At 37.2% G+C, this 24,040-nt stretch overlaps 1 protein-coding gene across 2 annotated transcripts; it reads right to left on the reverse strand.

Annotated features, from left to right (window-relative positions):
- Positions 1-22,826, reverse strand: PCF11 (PCF11 cleavage and polyadenylation factor subunit). Of its 2 annotated transcripts, none has more exons than XM_082682852.1 (16): positions 22,312-22,826; positions 18,489-18,614; positions 16,427-16,615; positions 15,903-16,097; positions 13,883-15,000; positions 13,308-13,488; positions 13,108-13,198; positions 10,604-12,168; positions 9,823-9,922; positions 6,371-6,490; positions 5,558-5,663; positions 3,745-3,928; positions 2,808-2,963; positions 2,466-2,558; positions 1,940-1,975; positions 1-1,105 (listed from the first exon to the last, which is right to left on the reverse strand). In XM_082682852.1, the coding sequence occupies exons 1-16, from the start codon at positions 22,501-22,503 to the stop codon at positions 890-892; spliced, it is 4,668 nt and encodes a 1,555-aa protein (XP_082538978.1). In that variant the 5' UTR covers positions 22,504-22,826; the 3' UTR covers positions 1-889. The 2 variants fall into 2 exon arrangements, with proteins under 2 accessions (XP_082538978.1, XP_082538977.1); XM_082682851.1 differs by having other exon boundaries at positions 12,715-13,198.
- Between the last annotated feature and the right edge of the window lie 1,214 nt (positions 22,827-24,040).

Consider the following 24,040-nt stretch of genomic DNA (forward strand, 5'->3'; position numbering starts at 1 on the left):
TTTCTTCATCATTCTATTTATTACATGTATGAATATTAACATCTCATGGTATCCATCTAATTCAGTCAAAACCAACAAAGGAAAAAGGTTAACCATGTTTCAAATGAACATTCTTACAGATTCCCCTGTAAATTAAAATAGAAATATGTTCATCTGCATTAAATTGTTTGACATACTTGAAAATGTCATTTTAAAAAAAAATCACCTTCAGTACTTAAATATATTTGTTAATCGTTTGATGGCATCAGTGTCCAATTTCAATAAAAGTTGCTTCATTAGATACTTTTCAAAAATGGACATCTAGATGGTTCTCTACAGCTAGAGAGATATATATGCAAAGTTTTATTTCGTTTTTAAAAATTTTCAAATCTGGCTTTTCTATTTGAGAAAAGTCCTGCAGTGCTCTCTCAGACCCCTCTTTTGAAGGATAAAACTAACCAGAATTTGCTTCTTTAATCATGGGAAGCTACTAGAAAAAAATCTTACGTTGAGGTTGCTGTTTAATTCCATTTTCACCCAATAAAAAGTACAGAAACACTGTCTTTATTTGATGGTGTGCATAAATATTACACTCCATGGATAGCAAAAATATTTTTTATTTATAATTTACAGTTTCACAAGTGAAAATCGTACATTTTTACACATACAATTTCATTTTGTTAAATTTGCACACATCTACAGAACTTTCACACAAGAAGCACCTGAAACTGTGCAGGCAGTAGGAAATGCAAATACTAAAATGTATTTATTAACCAAATGGTAGCTGAAGGCCCTGCCTCAGCTAGACAATTTATATAGATATATGTCTATATATACATAAAAAATTCTTCACCTTCTATATCCAACAGCAGCTTTTTTTAAAAAGAAAAACATACCTTTCTCATTTTATTTAAACTGACTCGACTGTATCATTTTCTGTTTTAATTTCAGTGGGTGCTGCTATGCTTTCCTCTGTACAAGCTGGTGGGGTATCAATTCGTTCTTCCTTAACTTTGGGACTTTCACAGGGTTCCTGCAATTCGTTTTTGACAATGTTCAACATAATGTTCAAAGGGTTTTCAACTGGTGTCTTGCTGGGAGACGGTGTACAATCAAATGAAGATGTCTACAAAATGAAAAGCTCTGTAAGTTCTGATTAAAGTTCAAAATACCACATTAAATGACTAGTTTTTTAAGACCCTTGTATGGGTAAAGAAACATACATATATCAAATCCAATTGAAATACCTCCTCCCCCATAAGACACGCCATGAAAGCAGTCAAATAAAAGGTATACATACTGAGCATTTAATACGTGCTCAGCAATGATCTATGCCAAGAAAAGCAGTAACCAATTTAAGGCAAAAAGAAGTTGATCAGACATACCTCTATAGTTAACCCCACAAACATGGTAACTCCTACATATATTCTGGAATTTTTATGACTATCCTAATTTCAAATACTCTGACCTCACAAACCATCAAAATGTCCTAGAAAGTTCTACTCTTTTAATGATCTAAATAAATCTTCCAAACTGCCTCCCGAACGGTTTGGCTTAAAGAAATGGGGTTACTCTCAAACATGAAAGTGTGAACGTCTAAGGTCAACAGATATTTCAGATTTCACTTGTGATCATTTAAAAATTATTCCTATGTTACATGGCTAAAAGGGGGGGGGCAGTTAAGTGCTACCCATTAACTCTAGAAACCTGTTCCCATCATGATCCTTATCTTCAGTTTCTCCAACATTTCACTAGGCCTACTGCTCTAGAACGGAATACAGAAGTTTCAAAAATTTAAATCAGATCCTATCAATCTAGCATGAATATTTGAACAACCTAAATGATACATCAACGCAGCTCAATACATCAATAAGGTTAAAATAAAAATATTGCTCTGATGCAAAAAATAACAAAATTCACTCATGTAAATGAAAACAAACCGTAACCAAAAAGAACTTACATTTTGATAATCTTCATAACATGATGGATGATAAATCTGAAGCAAGAAGAAAAAAAGTAGGTATTCACATGTATATTCATTTCTAAGGGACTATTCTGATATGATTAATTTACACCAGAAAATAGCTATCTTTGAAAAGGTAACGAAACCAACTGTTAAAAATGTGGGTTAAAAAAAATTCCATCCCAATTTCTCCTTTAACTTGCTTTATACGCTTAAACAGATAACATGATACACTCTGAAGACAGTAACAGTTCTTTATAATGAAATACAAACTCAAAATTAAAGTAGTGTGGTTAGGCAGAAAGAAGACTGACTAGATGTAGTAGACCCCATCTGGGTTTATCATTACCTAGTTACGCGACCTCTTATATAAAATAAGATGGCAAGATACGTTCCAACTCAAACACTGTAACTAAAGACAAACAACTTTCTTATAAAAATAAAAAAACAAACACTTTTCATTCAAAGTGGCAAGTTCTCCCCTAAAAAATAATCTTAACAGTTACAAAGAACTGGAAATTACCTTTCCATCTACTCTAATAGCATTCTTTAAATGCCATTCCTCCTCTTCTTCATCCCAGTATTGTTCAAATTGTTCTTGACAGATTTCACAACTCTAAAACAGAATCATAAAATGAAATTTACAGAACACATTCAATCACATGAGGCAAAAATATATAAACACTTTATTAAGTAGAAGAAGGAATTAAAGAGTTATCTGCAGTTCAATATATAGTAGAGATACAAAATAAGTTTTAAGGATCCTGCATTCTCTTCCATACAAAAAGAGTTAACATTTCACTGTCGCTGATCACTGATAAGGAAGCTGGGGCATTACCAGAGGTAGAAAATTTAATACTCTCACCTCAACTGCTCCAGCTGGTCCAGCAGGTACACTTTGGAACTCCTTTTCTTTAGCAGCCTCCTGAGTTTTGAGCACTACTTCTTCATGCACCTTTTCAAAAAACTGGCTCTTTGCACGTTCTTCTAAATCAGCTATTTCCTCGAATTCTATCCAGTCCTTAAAAGGAGTTGATTTAAAATGAGTATTTTCATTTGTTTCTAAACTTTTACTGCTTATCTTCAATATAATGCATTGAAAAATGATACATCTGTCTACAAAACACTTCCTTTTTTTAAAATTCTACCTTCTCTGTGAACCCCCATAACTAACAGCCAACATAAAGCAACTACTGAACAATTAAGATTCTAATGTTCATTTCCATTACCTCTAGAATTACAAGTACTGATTTTAACAAGATAAATTTACCATGCAATTTTTACCAAAGAAAGTCACAGAAAAATTAGAATTTTAGAATTGTAAGAAACATGTCCTACTCTTATCTCAACAAAAACCAAACACATACTCTTCAAATTATTTAAAAATACTTTTTATATTCTAGGGGTCAAATTCTATTCAGAAAACTCATAACTCCTAGCAATTTAATTATTAAAAATTATTTTTATTAACATATAATGTATATTTGCCCCAGGGGTACAAGTCTGAATCATCAGACTTACACATTTCACAGCCTCACCATAGCACATACCCTCCCCAAAGTCCATAACCTAATCACCCTACCTCTACCCCTCCACCCTTCAGCAACCCTCAGTTTGTTTTGTGAGATTAAGAGTCTCTCATGGTTTGTCTTCCTCCCAATCCCACCTTGTTTTGTTTTTCCCTTCCCTACCCCCACAAACCCCCGCCCTGCCTCTTAAATTCCAGCAATTTTTAAACAAATACACTTAACGGTATGATTTAAAGGTTAAAACATGGATTGGAGGATATATTGATTACTTACAGTTAAACTGTAGTACCAACGCCTATGAGTGACTTTTCTGCTAACATCTTTTTCCGTTCTATTTTGCCGATAATGCCAGTCCAAGTGATCTGCATATACGTCTGTCTGTGATGTTGTAAACCTCATTCCACAGGAGTAACACTGAATACCAGTGTACAGTCGATTTATAACACTATCATAACGTCTATTTTTAAAAATACAGAAATTATCTTTAGTTTTGCTGTCAGGGCTAAATGGCTTTTCAAAAAAAGGCACTTAAAAATATTTCAGTTTTCCATATTTTAAAAATGGTGAAGCCATTATTACGTAACAGAATGATGTTTCAGCCAAAAGCCTGCTGAAACAATACCCAAAAATCAGTATTATTCTCTAACAGTGTGTCAATAACCCTCTTTAAAATAACTTTGGTGAATTTTAGAATATGGGCCATGGTCTATCCTCTTATTGATAGGCCTGGTGCAGTTTTCTTTCCAACTAAAAATGGACTGATCATCTGCAAACTGCCCTACCCCTCATCTAAAGAAAGGTGAAAGTGGTACAGAAGAAATAGTAATAGTATAGATTACTAAAATGAAAAATTAGACTAATGGGTAATTGAGGTTAGCATCAATTCTTAAAATTCTGGGCTCCCTATCTGGAAAGAAATAGGCATATAAACCAACTAACTGAACAAATATGGCAGTTATTAACTGTTAATACTAAATAATGATTTAATAAAAAATGGTTTTATAACTATATGGGAAGAGTTGGTAGGACAGTAAAAGAGCTAGCTCAATCTTCATTTTCAAGAAGTGAAGAGATTGACTAAATGTGATAAATCAAGAAATGTGACAAATCAGAAATACAGGCAATCTTTTAAGAAATAGAGAAATAAATGAAAAGAACCATAACTAAGAATTAAAAATAGTTAAAAAATGATTCTAGGTGAGTATTAGTACTAGAAGGATGCCATCTTTTACGATAAGCCTTTATTATAAGCCTTTCATTATAAAACTTTAATTATGTTAATTACTTTGAAAAAAACTTATTATAAAAGGTATAACCATTAGGTGCCTATATTTTTTAAGTACCCATAAAGATATAATGAGCCCATAAAGCACCTTTAAGGTTTTTTATATAAGTGATACAAGCAATAGACTATTAGGAAAAAATATGCACCAAATGTTAAATGAGTGGTGATATGTGAGAAATGTAGGTTAATTTAATTGTCTTGATTTTATTTATTTGAATTTTCTAATTTCCTTTTTTGTTTTTCAAGTAGGCTCCATGCCAAAGTGGGGCTTGAACTCATGTCCCAGAGATAAAGAGTTGCATATTCTATGGACTCAGAATTTTCTAATGTTCTACAATGAACATGCATTACTTATGAAATGAAAATAGATTTTTAAAAAATTTCTTAAATAACAGACTATAAAAATCTCATTTTCATATCTTCAAAGGCATAAGAATATCAAATACAGAAAAAAATGATTAAGAGAAATGAAGATATAAAACAAAGATGAGAGTATCAACAGGTAATATTTTAACTCCCCATATTCACTATACCAAACACAGATAGTAAAAAATAGTAATTCAGAGATGGCCTTTTGGCCTAAATTACTTGTGCAGCAGACATATTTTAAAATAATTTAAAAACTTAAAAACTTCCTGAAGTTGATTTTACATCTATTTCACTAATTTAAAAATAAGAAAAACATGCTTCTAAATTTTATAAACAGTAAGAGGGGTAAAATGAATAGCACTAATAATAAGATCCAATGTTTAAAGTCAATGTCCTTTTTATCTTAAAAAATTAGAAAATTAGATTACATACTGTTTCAATTCTTCAATTGTAAAATTGGTAAGATCTGGAACATTTTGATCTTCATTTTGATCTTCCTCCTCTTCAGGGGGAGGCTGAGCAGCAACTTCATTTACTTCTTCAATTGAAAAAAAGAAAACAGAACAAATTTCTTAATACCATTCTCTAAGCATTCTTCTTCTTTTTTTTTTTTTTTTAATAATTCAATATCTTTATTCATTACAAAATGACCACCTGAAAAGTCAAGTTACCATCTAGCACACATTTCACTATCCCCTATCTCCTTCCCTTCTGGTATCCACCAATCTGTTCTTTATGTCTATAAATTTACCATTGTTGTTTTGCTTGTTCACTTGTTTTGTTCAGATTCCACATATCTTAGCATTCTTATCATAGGGCAACACTACTGTGTTATAAACCTAGAGAATCCCATCTTATCTATTCATTGTATTTACTGGCCAAGGAAACAAATATAATTCTTTATTTTGATAAATGAAATTAGGCCTGATTACTTAGAAGTCAATTTTCATGAAATTTTATTTCATCAATATTCAAATTATTTTTAAAAACTAAATGAATAAAGAACAGTGAAGAATCTGCATGATATTTGCAGGAATGTTAATTGAAACAATGCACTATAAAGGTATTAGTGCCATCTTAAAAAATTTTTGAAGAATCTCATTATTAATCTTATAATGAGATTGATTTCCAGAAAAAAAGTCAATTATTGTAAAAACTTTTATCATAACTTATATCATTATACTATACATACATCTTTGTAACTAACTGAAATTCTGTATAGATGAAGTATAGAACCATACTTACGTGTTGTAGCTGAATCAGGCTGAGACAATTTGAGAATTCCTGTTTTTAGCAGTTTTGAAAATAATTCATTTACATCCACCTGACTGAGATGATTATCAGGATATGCCTTAGGAAGACCGCCTTTAAAAAAATAACACTCTTAATTGAAAGAACTTAAAAATGCGTATTATACTAAGCATTTTTTAAAGTTTTCTTCAAGATGCCTTATCACCAACAAATTTGACAAAATCTTGTTAAGAATGAGTGTAATTATCTCAGAAGATCATCAAATGAACTTTCCATTTAGGTTAGCAGGTCATCATCTCTTAAAAATATATTCTAGGATAAATACTAAAACCTAACACTGAAAACACTGGTACTTTAAGTGTTTATAATAGAAATGCTTTATATGTGTTATTTTTTTAAAAAGTTATTACCTACATTTGCCTAATTAAATCCAAATCCATGCCAAAAAAGAACAGAATACACAGAACAGAAAGCCTCATTCTCCCTTCTACTTAAAGCAGCACCACCTTTAGCTCCAACTTCCACCTTTCTCACTTTCTATCTCTCATCTTCTAACCATATTGGGAAAGACAGTTTTGTATAGATGAATAGACTGGTATCTCACAGCACAGGATTTCCAAGACAGGGGAGAAAAAAAAAATACCCAAAGCCTAAGTGAAAGGACTCCTGCCTCCATCCTCCTCCCATGACTACCCAAGGTAACTAATGCAAGATAAGCCATGTGACCCACAGGGTGGGTACCTGCCCCTCTGACCTTGGCTTAAGCATTGCACTTGCAAAGAAGCTCAGGCTACTGCTGATCAAGCCCCATGTTGGGCTCCAAGCTCAGTGGTGGGGAGCCTGCTGGTCCCTATGCCCCACTTGCTCACTCCCTCAAATAAATAAAATCTTAAAAAAAAAAAAAAAAAGTCAATAAATCCTACTATAATCATGTCTGGCATATAGCAAATGATCAATATGTTTAAATGAATTAATGAACATGGGGTGCTTGATGGCTTGGTCAGTTGGGCTTCCAACTCTTGATTTCAGATCGGGTTATGATCTCAGGGTTGGGGCTCAGCGGGGAGTCTCCTTTAGATTATTTTCCTCTGCCCTTTCCCCCTACTCTCTCTCAAATGAATAAATCTTAAAAAAAAAATAAATGAATATATGAGCATATAAGTATATTTACTACTAAGAAAGGGGTGTTTTTACTTTCATTTTAAAGAAATCTTAAGCTGAATATAGAACAATGAATTCTTTTCATATCTTTATTTTCTTTTAATAATTTTTTTTAAAGATTTTATTTATTTGACAGACATCACAAGTAGGCAGAGAGGCAGACAGAGGGGGCGGGGAAGCAGACTCCCTGCTGAGCAAAGAATCCAATGCGGGGCTCGATCCCAGGACCCTGAGATCATGACCTGAGCCGAAGGCAGAGGCCAAAGGCAGAGGCTTATTAACCCACTGACCCACCCAGGTAGCCCTCCCATTTCTTTAAAAACAATTCGAAGTAGGAAGGCATAGCTAACATCTCACTCAATACCTCCAACCTAAAAGAAAAATCACATATTTTCTGTGACATGGCTATGCCCTGTATGTATACACATGCACACCAAAGTTATAAACACAGAAAGAAAATTTGTTTTATTCTCCTACGAAAAGGGGAAAAAAAAAATCGCAGTTTTTTGCACACTATCTCGTGCCACCAACCCCAACACAACAAATCCTCTATTCAAAAAGAAAAACTGAGGGGCGCCTGCTGGGTGGCTCAGGTGAGTTAAAGCCTCTGCCTTTGGCTCAGGTCATGATCCCAGGGTCCTGGGATGGAGCCCTGCTTCAGGTTCTCTGTTCAACAGGGAGCCTGCTTCCTCCTCTTTCTCTGCCTGCCTCTCTGCCTACTTGTGATTGCTGTCAAATAAATATAGACGGAATCTTTTAAAAAAAAAAAAAAAGTTCTAAAGGAAAATATATTAATATAGTAGAAGTTATAAAGTACTTTTCCATATACTACCTTATTTGATTCTCTTAAAAAAAAAAAAAAATCACAGGCAAATACTGACTTTGTTGTCTTCTGTCTACAGAGGAAGCAAATGAATCACAGAGAAGATATTTGCTTATACCCTGCCCACCTATAAAGTAGTATAGCTTCTAACATCCTGGTCTTCTGATTTTAGATCCCAATTCCTTAATTCCCTTTTCATTATAATGACAACAAACAACATAAGAAAATTAATTAATCCTAATTGTCAATCCAGAAGTTTTTTTGAAAAAGCTTTCAAATTAACTGAATGAACTCTTGTGATGCCACAGTTTAAGAACAAAAGCATATGGGGCGCTGGATGGCTCAGTGGGTTAAGCCTCTGCCTTCCACTCAGGTCATGATCTCAGGGTCCTGGGATCGAGCCCCACATCGGGCACTCTGCTCAGCAGGGAGCCTGCTTCCTCTCTCTGCCTGCCTCTCTGCCTACTTGTGATCTCTGTCAAATAAATAAAAATCTTTAAAAAAAAAAAAAAAGCTAAAGCATAAACTAAAGCTTGGCTAGGACTTCCCTAGTTACTTTAAAAGTTCTGGAAAACTTTTAAAACTTAAAAGTTCTGGAAAATTTCTTAAACTAAACAGTGCCACACTAGAGCATGTTTCCGAAAATGTCTGTTTTAATGATTCAGAAATAAAGCAAGTACCACTATAATTTGGTTGGGTAGTTCTCAGTACACTAAAACTTTGTAGTTGTTTTATAAATCACCATTATTTATATACTTCCTGTTATACTAAAACTAAAATTCACTTTTAAAAGCTCTCATATCCAATACTGTTATTATATCCACAGCAATACTGTTATGCCTCACCCCATAAAAGAGCTTATTAGGGGACCTGACTAAGGAGCCACACTTTTTTCCCTTTTTTCCCTAGGCCCAATATGGAGCTTGAACTTACAACCTCAAGATCAAGAGTCACATGCTCTACCAACTGAGCCAGACAGGTGCCCCATTTCTATTTTTTTTAACACAGCATGTACAATTACTATTTGAGAGCCCATAAAGACATGAAAGAATCCACTTTGTAAGGCAATGTTCCCAGTACTCACTTAATGTTTACTGGATTATCACATACACATAGGCACAGAACAAAAACTCAAAATATCAAGTAAGTGAGATTTCTGAGGTTTATGATTTATGTCATTTTACCTCAACAAAAATGTCACCCTCCTACCCCATCCCCTAAACTTCCCTTCTCTCTCTTTTATGGTCTACAAAATCCTAGCTAACCACCTCTAGCTTTAAACAGGATCAGTGTGAATAAACATCAACAATGTAAACTCAGAAAGAGAACAAAAAACTTCCAGCCAGATTAAATTTCTTTAAACTGCATATGCCCTCTCAAAATCATCATTTCCTAAAATCGATAAAGTAGCTACTCAACAAAATATATGTTTGAAAAAACACAAAGTTCAGAAAGTACATACCTGAAGGATTCTGAACAAATGCTCCAGGATTTTGTGGATGAACCGGCAAAAACTGTTGTCCTTGCCCAAATGCTACTGGCTGCGCAACACCAGTAAGAACCTTTAAGAAAAACCTTGGTTTTAAGAACATCCATTCTATGTTTTAATTAAAACTTTTAACAATTTAAACATATATACTGAAAATATAATAAGGCCTGTTTTCTACAATAAACGTTTACAAGTGTAACTTGACTGGGTCGCTTCATTTCTAGACTTTCTACAAAAAAGGAAAATACTTTCCCTTACCTGTTTCACAGCATTATAAGGAATGGAGAATGTGAAGCTTCCTAGAAAAGTTTAAGATACTATGCAAATATAAGGTAGCCAGTAACCTGTGTGACCTTACAGGAACCACTTTACTAGTGCTTTCCCTTTTGTTTTCCCTTATTTTACAAACAGAAATGATAATCAAGAGATGTGACCTATACACAATCATAACAACTAGTTAACAGCAAAGCTGAGGCCAGAACTCCTGAACTGACTCCTTCCCAGAGATATCAAACCCTGCTTGAATTATCAATCTATAAATTCTTTTTTGATCACCCTGCTTGGTCGCCATACTTTGCATCACAAAGTAGACTGTAAAAGACAATTACTGTACAGACATACAAATACTGTATTTGTTGTCCAGAGTGAAGTAGGACTTTTATATGTTGCTGCTATGTAAACAAATATCCCAAAATATTAAAAACAGTTCATATCTGCATATAACATCATTTTAAAATAACTGCAGCCGACTTACCTGTTGAGATGCCTGAATATTCCCCACTGTTATTGGAGCAGGTAAATTGCCAAAGTTTCCAAATTGGGAACTCTGTATATTCTTTTCATCAAAATAGTGTCCAGAAGCTCTGTTAAGGGGATTGGAGAAGCTCTGGTTTCCAGGGCCATGTGGTCCATTAAAATTTGGTCCTTGAGGTGAATCAAACATTTGTTCATGTCTTTGAAACTGTAGTCCTTGGGATGGGGCATTAAAAGCATTGCCAGGTGGATCATTATATGGACCAGTCTGACTGAAAGATACTGATTCAAGCCTCTGTGAAGGATGATTGTCAAATCGTGAGCTTTGAAGACCAAGAGGAATATCGAACCTTGATGCTTGCTGGTGTTGTGGACCATCAAATCTTTGAGGTACACCATCAAATCTTGGTTGAACCTGCTGTCCAGGTGGTCCATCAAATCTCTGTGGGCCTGGCTGACCAGTTCTTTCAAATCTAGGACCTGGCTGCCCATGTAATCCATCATATCTGGGCAAAAGAGATGGCTGACCTGGTTGCCCATCAAACCTTAAAGCATGACAACCTTCAAATCTTGGACCACCTTGACCCAGAGGCCCTTCAATTCTCAGGCCACCTCCTGGCACAGAAGGACCTTCAAACCTCATTCCACCTCCCTGTTGGACTAACGGTCCTTCAAACCTGATCCCAACCCCTGGTTGACCATGTGGACCCTCAAACCTAAGGTTCCCACCGAGCTGATTATGTTGTCCTTCAAACCTCAAACCGGCTACTGACTGACCATGGGGGCCCTCAAACCTCATTCCAACTCCCTGCTGTAGCAAAGGGCCTTCAAATCTGATCCCACCTGCTGGCTGACCATGAGGTCCATCAAACCTCATTGCACCCCCTGATGGACCATGACCACCTTCAAATCTAAGTCCACCAACAGGCTGACCTCGGGGATTATCAAATCTAAGTCCACCCACAGGCTGACCATGCGGTCCCTCAAACCTTAGACCACCCACAGGTTGACCCCGATGTCCCTCAAACCTGAGACCACCCACGGGCTGGCCCCCTGGTCCTTCAAATCGCAAACCACCTGCAGATCCCTCAAACCTCAGACCAGGAGAACCTTCAAACCGAAAACCACCTCCTCCTGCTTGACCAATCGGCCCCTCAAACCGCAAAGGTGTCCCTACTGGTCCTGGAGGACCTTCAAATCTCAAAGGACACCCACCTCCTAGCTGACCTTGTGGTCCTTCAAATCTCAAAGGGCCACCTCCCCCCATTTGTCCTGGTGACCCATCAAACCGAAGAGAACCTGGTGTAGGAGGTCCATCAATTCTAGGGCTTAATTTATTAGGTCCATCAAAAATCATCTTGGTTGGGCCATCTCTTGTTACTGATGGCCTACCAGGTCCATCAAATAATGGTCTATCTTCAGCTAAAGCTGTAAGTCGCTGATTTGTATCAAGGCCGGCAAATCTTGATGCTGGGCTATCTACAAATGGTTTATCTGAATCTTCATATCTAGGTCGCTTAAGTGGAAAACGATCATTGAATGGTGATCTCTGCTCTTCTCGTACACCTTTTAAAAAGGAAAAAAAAAGTTACTTTTCCTGGAATCTGAATTTTTAATCAAAGTATCTCCAATCTTCTACTTTCATGTAAACGGTTAGCCAGAACTATCCAAAACTATCTCACTTTATTATGGGGGAAGGAAAAGACAGCATAATCAAGCAGCAGGTAAAAGAATGCCTGCTGGAATCAGACACACCTGGGTTAAAAAAAAAAAAAAAAATCCCCATTCTGTCATCTAATTATTTGACTTTGAGAGCAAGTTATTTAACCTCTCTGGTCTTGATCCCTATCTGTAAAATGGGTTAATACATATTTAACTGGGTTGTAAAGATTAAATCAGATTACATATATAAGGAACCTAAGAAAATACCTAACACACAGGGTGGCCTAGTAAATATTAGCTCCCTTCCCTTCCCTTTGAGGGGAAAAAAACAAAACAAAACAAACAAAAGGTAGTCTGAACAGTCACAAAAATCCATCCCCACTTAGCTTGTTCATTTTCCCTTCACTGCTGTGTGATTCAATAGGCATAATCTGATTTAACTTTTTCTACCTTTAGCAGAGACTTGCTCGTCATGTCTTCTCCGGCCCTCATGGGGTGAAAGATTCTCAGCATAAGTACGACTCCCAGATATAGGAGAAAGACGTCTTGCTCTTTCACTAAATTGTTCTTTTCTGTCAAACTGTGCTCCACTATTCCTACTTGCATGTTTACTTTTGGATGGCTCACATTCTATTCCAGACAACAAGGCATCAGTCAAAGGGTAGTCAAAAATATCAGGATCTAAGAGATCAAGTCTTGGAAATGAATGCTGAACCTGTGTCCTTTTCAGTTTTGCTTTATGTTCATAGTAGGTTAATTCAGCATCAGATAAGAGAGGTTTCTTTTTTAATCCACCTTTATTTTCTTCTGTAGGACTATCCCGTACACTGCATCTATGTTTACCTTCTTGATACTGAAATAGCTGTCGAATTTGATGCACAACAACAAGGAACTCATCCTGTGTAATTTCACCAGATGCTAAACGTTCACTCGTCTGTGTAGGGGTGATAAAAGGAAATCAAATATTTTAAATATAAAAAGTACTTAAAAAAAAAAAACTTAGACAAAAGAGAATAATGACTACATGTGATCATAGTAACTACCTTTTGAAGTAATTCTCTTTTGCTTGCAAGAGTTAACTCTTTAGGAATCTGAAGATTGGCATCTACACTTAATCGATGCTGCTGCTTTGGGGCCCGAGGTGACAAAATTCCTTTAGTGCTTGACCAGCTCTCCCTATGCCTTAGATGAGGAGATTTACTATGTTCATCACCCTGTTGTAAGCTGGAACCATAAAAGCAGTATGTTACAGTTCATAAAAAATTTTTAAATTTCTCAAAACCATATTCCAAAAGATCTGGTTAAAATAAATATATTTAACTATAAAAGTTACACGATTAAGAGCACAAAATCTGAAGTCAGGAAAATCACACATGAATTCTAATTTTTCCATGTCCTAGATGTGCAGCTTTAGGTAGACTAGTTAACCTTTTTAAACTTGTTTCCTTATCTGTAAAACAGGAATAATAACGGTATTTCATCCAGAGAGTTTCTATTTATTAATAAATAAATAGAAAAAATAAGTACTAACTATAGCATCCAATAAGTATCACCCAATTTTTAAATTAACACATTTCAAAATGTACATTTTCCTTGATTAAAAATGTTAAAATCCTACCTTTTATTTTCTTCCCAACCAGATTTCCATCTTTTGGTAGACTTGGAACTTTGCCAATTTTCTACATTCTCCTTTGGTTCAGTGCCCGACTTTGTAGAATGTTGATTTGCACCTTCTTGTGGTCGTTCCTCTTCAGTCTTTTTTATTCTCCTTGGATCTCGAATATCTTGTTTATTACTTCTTTTGGCATTTCGCTCTTCCCTAGAAGGTAGCGTAAACTCTTCCATATGTGACTGCTTAATTCCTGATTGCCGAATCTTACCAGCTTTGGGTGTCGAAGTTGGAGACATACTCCTCTGCCTTCGTTTGGGTGACCGCCTATCTCTTCTCTTCGGAGAATGTATAATTGGTGACCGAGACTTGGGTGATCTCGATCTTGATCGCTTTCTAGTACTTGATCTCCCTGGTTTTGTCCCTTGTTTTTCTGATTCTTCTGTTGTTGTATCCTGCTTTTGTACGATGCCATTGATGATTTTATTTCTACTTCCAACCAGTCTGTGTTCAGATGATTTCATGTGCTCATCTTTATCCTTTTTTTCTGTAGTTTTTCTCTTCTCTTTTACATCATCATCTTTGCTATCAGTCTTATCCTGAAGATGTTTTTTTAACCTCGGATCTCTCTTGCTCATATCAGACACCCTTGCACTTTCAGATTCTTGATTTTTCAAGTCTTTTGTGTGGGATAATTTGTTTTTCAAAGGTGATGGTGATTTAGATTTAGATTTAGATTTAGAATCTAATTGGTCAAGTTCTTTCTTGGTTATTTTTTCACCTGATTTACTTTTCTCTTGCTTGGATGAATTTAGTTTTTCAGAGGGTACAGTTTTGCTTGTCTTAATATCAGACTGGCTCAATGTGTTCATTAGGAATTCTTTCCTGTGACTCTGATCCTTTCCATGCGAAGAATGTTGACTCATCCTATTAAGACGGGGATCCCGATTAGTTCCTTTCAAATCCTGAATTTGTAAGGATGGACCTGGACGGCTTTTCTCAGGTTGCACAGGAACCTGATGGGGAGGTTTAACTGCCATAGGGGTAATTTGTGGAACATGTAATTTGGATGGTGCTGATCCAGGACCTAAGTTGGATGTCTCCTGCTGAACACTAAGAGATACTGCCTGAAATACAAAATAAATGTTCATGTTAATACATAAAACATGAAGATTTTTTGTCAGGAAATCAAAACCTAAAGAATGTAATGTTTATTCAATAAATCCATTCAATAATACATTTATGCTATATACTTCTTGTGTTCAAGTAGCGATTAAAATGAAAAGAAGAGAAAGTCCATGTACTTTTGGAGCTTCTTGTTTCTTACTAGTCCTTTACTTTGGGTTTTTATAATATTTTCCTAATTATTCAGGATTCTGAGCCAGACTTCTACTAAGAAACTGCTAAATAAATCACTGTATCCCAAGTGCACAAGTGTCAAAGAGTCATTCCAGCTAAATTTTAGGACATAAAATTTATTTCCTCCTAATGTCAATGATAATGAACTTAGAAAATTTTGCCTTCCTCTACTTCCTCTCAAATTCAAGTGTTAAGTAAAAGTGACTTAGTAAAAGGTCATTCATGCAGGGGAATATGTAATCTTCCTGCCCTCCTTACTTTTGTGACAACTTTTCTTTTGTAGGCTTCTAAGAACCAGATTTCTACTCATGAAACCTAAGCTCAAAAAACATTAAAGACTATGTAAAAACATTCACAATAACCCACCTACCATCTTGGGACAGGTATTAAATTCACCTATGTTAATAAAACTAAGGTGCTATCTTAAAAGATAGCAACTAATAGAAAAAATATTTGGAATAAAATAGTGTAGTTTACATTCAAGTGACTTTTACAGTAAGGAATTACAAATTTGGTCTAACATACCATAATCTGCAAAATTAAAGTGGGAAAAAGAACACACTACTAATAAAAATAATTTGTTTATACAATTCAAACACAAAATACTAATTACTTCTCTTTACCAGAAGACAGGTTTAAAATATTTAAAATGCCAATATCTTCTACTTACCAGTTGTGCCTTAGCTTGCTCTAGCTCAAGCTCCAGCTTTTTCTGCTGAAGTTCTAACAACTGTTTTTGTTTTGCCAGTAACTGCTGCCTTATTAGTTGTTCTTGGGTAAGATTCTTTTGTATATCAGGAACAATTGGAGGAGTGGAGATGCTAGGGGAACTGACCACTGTGCCAGGTGTTGAAGGCTCTTCAGGCTATAAGAAAAAACAGTGGGTTAAAAAAATATGTATTTCACAGCTAAAAAAGCAGCTAAGGGGGAAAAAAAATTATCAGCTTATCTCTTAAATACTATCCATAATCATAAATGGCCAATCATGTTTAAAAGCAAACAGAAAATTTTTCAAAAACTTAAAAACCAAAGTAAGCATATTATGTGATACCTAAATAAGGAGAATGTATTTTTAAATACACTGTGAACCTGAGTAGAAAAACATTTTAACTATACTGACTCAGCACAGGGCAGTCTTGAGATTTCTTTCTAGCGAGCAATTTTTGATAAATCAAAATTCATATGAGAACTTACCGATTTATTTAAAAATTTAGGATTCACATGGATGCTAGATGTATTCACATTGGGGGGCAGAGGTTTAATGGGCCAAGCAGGATCTAACGAATTGACTCTGACATCCAGGGCATAAAGTTTCTTCAAAGGGAATATTTCATCCCATGTGGAACGTAATTTAAATAAACTTTTTCTAGTATTTTCATCCACCTAGAACAACAGAACAATTCTATGGCTTGTTAAGTTACTATAGAATGTTTTAAATATTAAGTATTAAAGCTACATAAATCTCTGTATAGCAAACATTCTACTCATTCACAAATATACATAACAATAACTTACTAAAGGTGTATTTGGTTTGTAAACATCAAGAAATTCCTCCCTCAAAAAAAAAAAATTGGAAAAATTTGTCGCTATCCCCTGGCCTGTATAAAGCAAACTAAGCAATAATTTATGATTTTAATAGTACAAAATGTTTCCAAATTTTAGGGACTGACACAGCATTCCTTAAGTTACTCTTACTCTGAAAAAAAGTGTAAAACAACTAGAAAATAGGCTTAAACTTTATTAAAACAAAACTCACTCACTAACCAATTTCCTGCAATACAATTTGGTTGGCATCTATGACCAAGTTATTTGTGGTATGGAAGTCACCTTAAAAATTGAAATCCACGAAAATCCTACCCACTGATGAGTTTCAGTTTTATATAATTTATCTGCTCATGCTTGTGATGGGAATAACAACAATGATATGCAAAAACTAGCTATCATAGAAACCTAGTACCTGGAAAAACTGAGTTAGAATTTTAACTTTAGGTTAAAGCCTTGACCGTATTCAAGTCTTTAGAGAATTGTATTTACTATAAAGTCATTTTCATCAAATGCAGTATCAAGGCCCTATTAAATCCAATAAACGGTATTCTACCAAAAACCCAACTAAATTTGAACATAATGAAAATGAAACCAAGAGGCTAGTTTAGTTCCCCAGAAGTTGGGGTCTCCTTAGACTACAGCTTCAGGTAAGCAGTCCTTAGCCAAGGTCTATAATACACTATTAACAAGCTTCTTAATAAAATTAGAAATACAGCTTTCCAAATTTCTTCTGCATATACTAACAGTATTTTTTCTAGGAACTTAAAAAAAAAATTACTCCAAGTAGCGGCTACACATTTTCTGTTCTTACAAACAAGTAAAATCTCATAATAGTTCTTTCAAAATAATCCCAGTTCCCCAAGTCTGACAACTAAGAGTTCTCCAAACACAACAGATGCAGCTAATAAAAGAACTATCAATTTTTTGTTAGGAAACATATTTAAAACTAAATTGCTTATAAATGTCCTTTTGCTCAGTGTTAAAGATAAAGCCTTCCAGGAAGAGAATTGATTACTCCAGCAAATCCCTTGCCTTCCTCAACAAAATACTCTATTAACAAAACTATCAGATACAATGTTATGGAAGGAATCTGCCTAGTTTCTCTAGGTATTGAAACTAACAAGCCTTTCTTCTAAACACTAAGTGGGAGTTAAAAGTATTTCCAAAATAACCTGAAGCAATTAACTAGCCCACCATTCACACATACCTAGAACATTCACATAAAACATACTTGAACAAAGAAACAAGAGAAAACATTTCTAGGAAGAAATAAAAAATCACAGAAGTTTCAGGCACCAATCAAAGGTTGAGACACACTGGAAAATTATGCTTTTCTTTTTCTGATAGGAATAGTCAACATCCTAACACCAGAAACCTAAACAATGACATGTGAAGTACTCTTGACAGCTTCAGATCTTTTTGCCCACGTTCTAGTGATGGAACAGATCTTCAATCAAATGAACAAACACAATTAAAAACAAAACAAAACAAATTCTAAAAGCAAACCCATCTATTCTTGAATGGACAATGTAAAACTCCTAGAATCTGCTTTAAAAATCTACATAAAACACTAACTTTAGAATGGTACTTGATAAAGATCCAAAAGAATTAAACATTTCACCACCCAAGAAAACCCAACACAAAGACAGTATTTATTTCATCAGGAACACATTTTCTAAAAAAATTCAAATGTTTCTAAATGCATATATACCTTTTCAAACACACAAATAAATGTTGCAACTAGATTTTTAGTAAAGGCAGTGAGATACTCTCTTCCAACGTTTTTCACGATAGAATCCATAAGGTACATAACAGGAAGCTTCTCTGAGGAAGGAGCCTGAAGTGATAAAAAGAAACTGAGAAGTTTAGTATAACGAATTGTCACCACACCATAGAATTACTTTTAAAAGTGAGGTTTCAAACCTACAATACAGAATTCCATTTTCATTGACCCTAAATACTTTTGAGTTAACCTTTATGAAACTTAAATGTTCAACCAAGTTCTCATCTCTTACAATGATCTTTAGTTGAGCATATAAGCTCAGAACTACAAAAAAAACTGTAACCTTTAATACATTTAACATTCAATGGAATGTCAGGTTCATATGGTAAAACAAAAACAAAAACAAAACCTGTGTTTTAAGTGACCACAGGGTAACAGGGGTATTTTCTGTAACCAAGTGTAAGTTTTTGTGACATTAACTTATTATAGTGTGCATAGACTCAATGAAGTTTCCAGACTTCTGGCAGAAACCCTAATTTCCATAGGCATATTTTATATGTTAAAGTCTATCATACATTTGTTACCTGTAAAATCATTAGGATTACTTCTCTATAATCCAATGAACAAAGAAATTAAGTACACTTCACATATGAAGTTAATGGCAAAAAACACTCTTGCACATGAACATGCAGGAAAGTGCAAGTTGTTACTGATACAAGAAAAACTGGATGGAGCAGCTGCTGAGTCATGTAAATCAGGTCGAACTTGACTCTGGAAACCAGGTTTTGTCCTGAAGATTTTCTTCACAGCATGGGCTCTCCGTCGAAATATTTTTCCTCTGACATGCACAAACCAGAGTTTCTAAATTTGTGCAAAGCCAGTGTGGTGATGCTGATACAGGTAGCCCTTTCCAAAGCAAAGAAATGTTGCCCCAGTTCAACTGCAATGCCTACCCAGCACTGGCTTTTAGAATGTACAGCAAGTTTCCAGAAAGCATCAGCAGGTTCACAGACTTGAGGAGCATTAAGACACACCATATAAACTAAGTGTTAACTCCAGCTCCATAGGAGCACCCATGATTTAAAAACAAAAACAAAAAAGTCATCCCCATTTATCCATCCCATGTGTATTGGAATCTTAACCCTGAACAAAACTTACCCATAGCTACCTGTAGCTAGGGTAGGCTCACAGTTCTGCAGTACACAATGCCATTATTTCACAAAACCAATTGCCCATACAAGTGTGTGGAAGTGCTCTTGCTTCTGATAACACCTTTACAAAGCTGGCCAAGGAAACCCTCGAATAGCTCTGTATGAAAAATTTCTTACGGTCCTTTCTAATTAAAGGGTTCACAAGGCCACTGCATGTGGGTAAACTAGTAAATACCAACATGTCAAATGCTTTATTGCTGTGTCTTTTTCTTACCATGTTATGTTTTACACCATTTTAGTCATTGTTGTACTTACGAAGACAGGCTCTCTTTAAAACCAAAATCTGTTCAGTAGGCTAATTTTTTATTGTACAAGTGAATCCTGTATGTAATATTTTTTCACTACTACTGCCTCATGGGAAGAGTTAAATTAGGTGTGAATCCTTAAGTTTAGTAACGCTGAGACGCTAAGAGAATAATGACACAAACATTTGCCTCCAGAAAACACAAAACCAAGCCAGTTTGCTACCAAATGACAGAAAATCCCTCCCCTCACCCTCAATCCCAACCCTGATTTCTTCCCCGGTGACTTTTACATCTTTTCCTCAACCTGGCTTTCCAAAAATAACCAGGAAATGTGTGCCCCCCCCCCCAAAAAAAAAAAATTCAGCTTTTATCAGCAAATAGTCCATCTATTTTCACCACTCTGTGTAGCCATACACAAATACAAATTTTAATGTGGTCACTATAGTCAGCATTTAGTTTTCACTTCTCGAAGGTCTTCAGGATCCATTAAAAACCAGCAAGGAAACTGTGGAGTGACAACTTAAACTGCTAAATATTAGGCTCTGTGGATATTAGTAATCCCGAAAATACTAGGTAATTAGATTTTTTTAATCAATGTTATTTTTTTTTAAAGTGCAGTTTCTTTTTAAAAAGGCATTCAATGTCAAGTTAAGCCTTCAACAAGGCAGAAACTAAGTTTTCACGTCCAACATGTTTGTGGTATCAATAAAAAGGATGTTGAGTATGAGGAATGCTTCCTTTTTAAGTCTCATACTTTAAAAAAAAAGAACAATAGCTGTTTCAGACATTCACAGGAAAAGGTGAATGAAGACTTGTATTTTAGCTGTCAGACTGAGCATGACAAACTTGTTGGGCCCTTAAAAACAAAACAAATAACCTTTACTTTTTGTCCTCTTTAAATTAAGGAATGAAAGGACCACCTGAAACCGTGTATCTTGTGAACAGATTTACCCAAAAGAGTGGATGGAACCTAAAGAATGAACCCAAGTCACTTAAAGACTTTTGTTTAAAACACACAACCACGTAGATAAAAATAAGTTCTTGGAAACAGATTCTACACCTTACAAAGGTAAATAAAAAAGACAAGTACATATTTTATATGTTTTATTCACAAATTTTATAATACCAGTCACACATTTCAAAACCATTTATTAGAGTCAGACCACTCAGTTGTACACTAGACAGAAACCGCCTCTAAACAATATATTGGTGGTTGTTGTTAAAGTGGCCTTTTAAAAGGGGTTCACTCTGCTAAAAGGAGGCTCATCCTGTTAATTTCAATCACTAACAACTAGAAAAAACTAAACCGTAAGTACAAGCTTGAAAAATAACTTAGAACGTAATACTGGGAAGCTATTAAAACTCATTATGGTAACTAAGTTTAACAGTAACTTAAATGACATATCGCTCCCACATGAATCCACAGAAGAGGAGGACTACAGGGAAATAAAGGGTGGCAGAGGACCACTTCTGTCAAGGGGTGAAGAAAAGCACGTCTTCACTATCAGGGAAGGGAGGAAAAGAGAAAAGGAAGAGGAGGAGGGACTGAACTTTTCAAAAAAAACTACAAGTTACGTGTTACCCACTGGGCCAGTTCTCCACCTACAGGTTGGATAAAATCTCCTCCCCCCACCCAAACCCCACCCTCACCCCCAATTTCCCGTATTTTGGGGCAAATTAGACCCTCCGATAGGAGAATACAATTTACATCTAGCCGCCCCCACCCCAAAACGGGGCTGACGGGTGTGAGCAGCTGCCTGGCTGGCAGGGAATGGATTCTCCTCTCTTCCCTTTCGCATCATGTGCTTTTCAGGCGCCATGTTGGGCTCCTAACAGGCGGCTGCTCCACTCGGGGCCAATTCCCTATTCCCACCCACCAACAGCTCGCTCCCAGGTCCCCCTTCACCTCCTTCCAACCCACAGAGCACAATTACCCAAAAGGGTACGGGGGGGGGGGCAGGGGGGAGCACTGGGAATAGGAGACCCACCACCCCACCCTCCCGGGGGGTTTAAAATGGTTTTAACTCTTACTTCCCCACACCACAAACTGCCTTTTAAGTCTCCCCCTCCCCAAAGGGCTCTATTCAAAGCGTGAGTGTCGGGATATACAATGCGGTGGCCTAAATAGGGAGTTGGTAAGCGGAAGTGGGACTCCACCCTTTATCCTCCCCACTCCCTCCCCCACGAGAGAGGCCCACGCTCGAAGCCTGGGCCAAAGACCGAGCCTGAGTTGGAGGTGGAGGGTTGGAGAGGAGGAACACTGTCCCCCTTTGGATGGAAGCGAGACCTGGGATGAGGCTGACACTAAAATCAGGGAGTATTAGAAGAATAGGAGGCTGCGGGGTGTATAAAAACCTTGGCGGTTTGGGCCTCGATGAGAGAGACGATCTCCTTGGCGAAGGGCAGGTTCTCCTCGGCTAGAATGGTCAGCATATTGATGTGCGGTTTGCTATTGAAGGTCAGGTCTTCGAGTGATGATTGATAATCCCGACAGGCGTCCTCCCGGGCCCCCGCAGTACCGGCCTCGGCCGGCGTCTGCTCTGACATTGCGCCGCGGCCCCCCTCCGAGGTCCGCCGCAGCTGAAGCTGAAGCCGCTCTCGACACCCCGCCTCCCTTCCGACTCCTCTTCCTCTCCCCGGGTCTCTCGCGGCTCCGGCTTCACCACATGCTGACCGCGGAGGGGGGTTGGGGGACGACACAGGGGGAACCTCGGGTATGAAACGCCGCCGTCTCAAGGGTGATCTCCGTCCACTTCCAGCCGCCACAGACGCTTCTTTCTCCACAGACACAAAATGGCGGCGGTAGTGGCGGCTCCAGCTCCGAAAATGTCTGTGTTCCCAACCGCTGCGTCGTGCGAAATGAGCAAGGGGAGGGGAAATGTGCGGTAAAAGGGCGGGGCCGTTGGAAACGCCAGGCGTGATTGGCTCAGCCAGCAACGTCACAAGCCCCGCCTTCTGGCCTTCCGCAGGACGTCCTGGTACCGCCTTCTTCTACAGGCCCTACCCGGGCTTTCGCAACACCTCCTGTTCAGAGGTGCGGTAAAAAAGACGGCCCCTCTCATTGGCCGATTCATAAGAGACTGTTCGGTCATTTGTTACCATAACAACCCATTCAGGGAAGCCAATAGGCTTGGGGGAGGCTGTTCCCGTGGCCCAACCCAACCAGTTTAAGGGAAAAGCTCAGCCGTTCCCTGTCTTCGTCCCTCCCTCCGCAATCCTCTAGCCACTGAGCAGTTCCGTCAATCGTCCTACCTCCCTCCTGCCCAGCATCCGCGGCCAAGCAGTGGGGGCCGAGGGGAACCAAGGTTTTCAGCCCGCCTCACCCCACCTCGCTGGTAGTGATTCAGGTGCTTCTCATTGCGAGAGCCAGGGAGGGTCCAGCTGCGGGGCAGATTGTCCCTCCCGGAACTGAGACCCGGAATGAGATGCTGAATTACCCCCGACCTGAGGAAGAGTCGCTGGAAATGGACTCCAGCACAGTGCTTCCCACAAACAAAAACATGTAGGCCGGCTTTCTTGAGTCGAATCCCTAGGAAAATGCTTTTATTTAAGAGGTTGTGTGCAAAAGGCTTTTCCCTAGGGATTTGGCGATCTGGGGGAGCCTGCCCAGATTTGTAGGAAGGGTTTCTCAGAATGGCCACATCCAGCCTCGAGCCTGATAGCTTCTCCCTCTCGGGCTTCACTTTCAAAACAGCCTAAGAATACGCTATTTGGGGCACGCAGGAAAAAAAATACACATTTTTCTTGCAAGTGTCTTATTAGACCTTTAAAATCCTGTTTGGAGGCTGGTAATGATCTCGAAACAAAGCATTCAAATAGTTGTGCTGTGGAGCTTCATCATAGCACGACAAACTGAGAGGGTGTGTTTTGTTTTGTTTTGTTTTTTGTTTTGAGGTAGTCTAAAAAAAAAAAAGGTATTAATTACATAAAATTTGCTTCACGATTGTCCTCCTTTGCCTACTAGGCTCTGCAGAGATACTTTGTTCCCCCGTAGATACCGCTCTTAATGAATTCCTTTATTTGTCGCATATAAAGAAACATTTTCATGTCTCATTTTTGTTTGGCTTTGAGTTTTTTAAAGCAA

This window comes from Mustela nivalis, assembly GCF_964662115.1.
Source record: "Mustela nivalis genome assembly, chromosome: 9".
Lineage (NCBI taxonomy): Eukaryota > Metazoa > Chordata > Mammalia > Carnivora > Mustelidae > Mustela > Mustela nivalis.

Excerpts from the sequence above, each read along its gene's own strand:
- PCF11 (XM_082682851.1), bottom strand. The coding sequence starts at position 22,503 with ATGTCAGAGCAGACGCCGGCCGAGGCCGGTACTGCGGGGGCCCGGGAG. Across the intron at positions 3,929-5,557 it reads ACAATTGAAGAATTGAAACA|ACGTTATGATAGTGTTATAA; the intron begins GTATGTAATCTA and ends TTTTAAAAATAG. Across the intron at positions 2,964-3,744 it reads GTTGGTACTACAGTTTAACT|GACTGGATAGAATTCGAGGA; the intron begins GTAAGTAATCAA and ends ACTCCTTTTAAG.